Source organism: Chanos chanos, chromosome 16, assembly GCF_902362185.1.
Source record: "Chanos chanos chromosome 16, fChaCha1.1, whole genome shotgun sequence".
Classification (NCBI taxonomy): Eukaryota; Metazoa; Chordata; class Actinopteri; order Gonorynchiformes; family Chanidae; genus Chanos; species Chanos chanos.
The window spans coordinates 6,343,197-6,347,816 of NC_044510.1; the positions used below are offsets into that span (position 1 = coordinate 6,343,197).

Consider the following 4,620-nt stretch of genomic DNA (forward strand, 5'->3'; position numbering starts at 1 on the left):
TAGAAGACTTGTTGGGAGGTTAAGTAGTTGTAGACTCTACGAATGAGAACGAGCTGCCGCCCTGAGGCTAAAAAGTTTTTTTCTCTCTCTCTCTTATTCAACGTCTTCAGCCCCCTCCATCACCTGACCGCCCAAACCTCAAAACTCTCTGCGCGTTTCTGCTTCGTGTAAAGAATGCAGCCCCGTGTTTCCACTGACAGATCTAAATATACTAACATGTCAAAATATATCGGTTTGCGCCGAGAACGAGGCTTGTTTTCTAAAAGTTCTAGGAATTTTGTCGAAATATAAATGCGCGCGCCCGTCTTGAGCGCAGCATCAGCACCACAATCGGATGCGCGTCCCCGCCCTGTCGGAATCTAAGCCATCCCGGCCGGGAGAGTTGGAGCAACGCGAGTTAAAGTTGGTAGAAAGGGCGGTTGAACGATGCTGTACTGTCCGGTGAGGAGGGGAAGACAATCAAAAATCTAACAAACGTTCGGAGTAAGAATCTGGCTCCATCCATCGGAAAGGATGACTATCAAAATATTAAGCCCAAGCCTTTTATTTTTACTCGCCTTTCATCATTGCTCATCACGTAAGTCTTGTGAAATTTCCACTATAATTTTTCAATTGTAATAAGTGTTCGGCAAGAAAATTCCCGTCCGCGCTACAACGCAATCACAATGTGATTATAAAAGAGTGCAATCGTTTACTGAACAGACAAAATCAAACAGAACCGTAACGTACGTGTATGCATTGATAGGTAATACATTCAACCCCATAGTACATTACAAGAAATAATAAAACATTTTAATGACATCTTTTGGTGTGTTTATGCGGTCTGTTGCAAAGATTTGATCCGTTTCGTAAAACCTATTACCAATGAAAAAGTAGCTGTGGTTGACTGCTGCTCAGCGTGCATCTCTGCTACTGTCTCTCTGCCAGCACATCGCACGGGCACTTTCTGCATTGCAGTGCTTCCTCGCGCCCGCATGGAAGTTTCTGCATGGAAAGGTGCGTCTCGCGCACCCTTTTGGCGCAGGGGACACGCGGAAAGGACACGATTTACCTTTTTGTGACAATCGCAGAGATTATTTTAACACAAACGCGCTATTTATGTTCAGTTGTTGAATGTAATTAAATTGATGTAACAGTGGTAAAAGAATAACAAGCCGCACAAGGGTGTGATTGACAATATGGAAAAAAAAACGTTTCTGCAGAGTCCCACGTGCAAATCCAAATCTACGTGGGAGGGTGGTGGCATCACCTGCGCGCGAGGACAGCTCTAACATATGCATGACGTTATAACTGCTGCAGCGAACGCTGCAAAATTAACTTTTGGCTGTCGAGTCAAAAATACCTGGAACAAGGTATAAGTGGAGAATACACATTCCAAACTGTTTTTGTTCCAAAAATCTAGTTAGACAGTCCTGAATACACAAAATTAAAAAAGAGAAACAGGGGTTTCCAATAACTCTGCGGTCCGTCACCGTAATTTTTATCTGACTTCCACCATGAAAAGTGTTTGTTCCCCTGAAAGACGGAATCGGGCGTTTTGTTAGCGTGTCGTACGGGGCTTGGTTGCGTCTCTTTGGTTGTGAGGAGACAAGTTCATTGGTTACTCTTTTTTTATCTGACTCAGTGCTGCAATAGTGCTTTAAGAACAGTACCCTTTTGTTGACTGAGGTTTCCTGTTGCTCCTGCGTCATAAATACAGTTTTGTTTTCCTGTTGTTACGTTGACCCGATGTTCGCAAAAAACAGTTAGCTTAATCCCACTAAATCGTATTATTATTGGTTGAGATACGAGGTGGCATGCTTAGTGATCTAAGATCAAGCTGAAATTAAAAAAAAAGAAAAAAAGATTAGTTTTCCATTTATTCTCTAGGACTTTGAGTAAGGTTCCATTTAAGATATCTACTTATTTGGTGTAGTGTAACAACAGTCTATAATATGTGTAATAACAACTAACCAGAGTGCTTTTGAATTGTATTAATATTGATAATAAACAGGACTGTCTTGTAATTGCAAATTTTCCTGTATTAGTGATTAGCCACATCTCATTCAATATGGGAACCAAATGAGGCAGCGTTGACAGAACAATCACTAGGCAGTTGTGTCAGCCTTACAATTGACCCTTAGCCTTCAAATGTCAGAACAGCATTTAGCATGTTTTGTGTCTGTGTATGTGTGTGTCTGTGTGTGTGTGTGTGTGTGTGTGTGTATAAGGTTTTGGTACCTCATACACATTATATCAGAATTTAGTTAGTCCAAAGGCATAGATGTCCAACAGAGAGGAACTAATGTGAGGTGAGTGTGCGTGTGCATGTGTGTGTCTCTGTGTCTATATCTCTGTGTCTGTGTCTGTGTGTGTGTGTGTGTGTGTCTGTGTGTCTGTGTGTATGTGTCTGTGTGCCCATGTGGATAACAGAATGTGTGGCCAGAGAATTCAGGGAGCGTGTGTCAAGGTGAGAAGGAGATTACACGTTTAGAGAAGGGAAAAAGGAAGAGACAGGAGAGGTGTTGCACCAGTGCGGAACATTAGCAAGCTCTATTTATAGACCAATGGCACGTCCTGACAGGATGAAGGCGGGTTTTTTTTTTTGGGTTTTTTTTCGGTTTGATCTTTCTTCTCCATGTCCCTGCTGTGTCTATCCTTGCTTTTATATGGAGACAGCAATCTTCACATCGCCAGTGCCCAACTGAATAATTCATAAAATCGTGGCCTCACAAAACGCCATGGGCCAGACTAAAAGTGCAAACCGGTACCCTTTGTCTCTAAACTGATATAACTTAGCTTGTTTTTCTGTGTTCGGAGAATTGACCTTCGTGTATTGAAAATGCAGCTACAAAGTGATGCTGATATTATACCCGCATTCTGGGGACAAATGTATTTTAGAGGACAAGACACATGCAAGTCATAGCAGGACTCAGCCGTAGGTCATGTGTTATTCATTCAGTCATGCACACACCAAAACTGCTGCGTCAGCCTAGGGCGGCGGGGGTTTGGTCTATGTAATTCTACCCGTGTGTGTAAGTGCGTGCGCACGCGTGTGTGTGCGTGTGTGTGTGTGTGTGTGAGTGCAGTCAGGTCTGTATGGGATGCTTGTTCGCATAGTCATTCTATTCCTTTTGCTTTGTCTTGTTAGGGCTGCAGAGGAGGACACCATCTGAGAGAGAGAGGGAAAGAGACGGAGAGAGAGAGGGGGAGAGAGAGAAAGAGAGAGAGAGGGAGAGAGAGAGAGAGAGGGAGGGAAAGAGAGAGAGAGAGGGGGGGGGGGAGAAAGAGAGAGAGAGGATAGAGGGGAAGCATTTGAAGGAGATTCAGGGTACATATTTTGGCAGCATGCGATGAGAGCGACGACGCCCTGCTGTGAGCCAGAGAGAGACAGTGCCAGGGTGTGTGTGTGTGTGTGTGTGTGTGTGTGTGTGTGTGGTGGAGGCGGGGTGGGGTGGGGGTGGGGGGTGCTGATATGACACTTGAAGGATGAGATTGGAGGGAATCTTAATATAGATTTAGGGTGCGAATGTTTGAGCCCATGTCTGCGCTTTTGGATTTTGTTTTATGTCAAAGCATTAGCTGATTGTGCTAAGGTTTGCACTTTCCCCTCTCTCTCCACTCCGGCCATTAAATTATACTGGGAGAAAATCAATGAGCAAAAGCAGGACTCTGTAGATGGGCTGTACTTTAGACCTGTATCTATAATCTCAAAAAAACCAAAAAAACAGTCTAAAATAAAGAAAAATAACACTAACAAAATTAAAGATAAAGATTCTCTGTCCAAGACGCTATATATCTGCCTATCTCTGTGACATCTGTCTAATCTTCGTGGCTGGTTTTATGTGGTGAGGCCCATGCTGTTGTAAAATGTTACAAAAGAAATTCACTGTTTTGGGAGATGTCTCTGAGTTGTAAGATTTAAGTGAACACTGACATGTGGGACAGGGCACATCTGTTCGGCCCCAGCTGTTTGATCGGAAACTGAAGGTTAAAGCAGAAAGTGAATGCTGATTGGTTATGACTTAGTCATAACCTGACTGGACCTCTGAACCTGGTCTTTTGAAAAACAAGATGGTGAATTTGTCAGATTGGAGAATGTCTTTATAGCCACACGCTGCCTCACTGTTGAAAAAAAAAAAAAAGAAGAAAAAAAGTGTTTTGTCACAAAGTTTAAATCTTCACTGATCCTTGCCTGCTTGGTGATTAGCTCTTCTTCTCGATCCAATATGTTTGACTTGTATTCCTAATATCAGCATATATTATGAAAAATGATGAAAAAAAACCTCATTACTCTTCATAACTGAAATGAAGAATGGTTTTCCCATTAGTCTGACCGTGGACAATTGATTCTCTTTAAAACTGTACAAGGACAAGCGGCGTGGATGATTGATTAGAGCAAACTGGCAGTGTAACAGCATCCAAGGTCATAGTTGCCGAACAGAGACGTCTTCCAGAGAGAGAGAGAGAGAGAGAGAGAGAGAGAAACCTAGACAAAAGAATCCTGCCAAAATCAGACCATCCTAGAGGAAAACCTTAGTCTCTTTGGAAAGGTTTAGTCCATAGTTAAATTACTGTGCCCTGAGCATGTGTTTTGGCAGGCAGAAAGGGAGAGAGAGCGAGAGAGAGAGCGAGAGAGAG

The 4,620-nt window shown here is 43.0% G+C and overlaps 1 protein-coding gene across 1 annotated transcript in view; it reads left to right on the plus strand.

Annotated features, from left to right (window-relative positions):
- The first annotated feature begins 513 nt into the window (after positions 1–513).
- The window catches only part of cntnap1 (contactin associated protein 1), a 22,231-nt gene continuing 18,124 nt past the window's right edge, over positions 514–4,620 (plus strand). The window contains exon 1 of the mRNA XM_030793489.1: positions 514–577. Within this exon, the coding sequence (XP_030649349.1) occupies positions 514–577 (64 nt within the window). The remainder of the gene's footprint in view (positions 578–4,620) is intronic.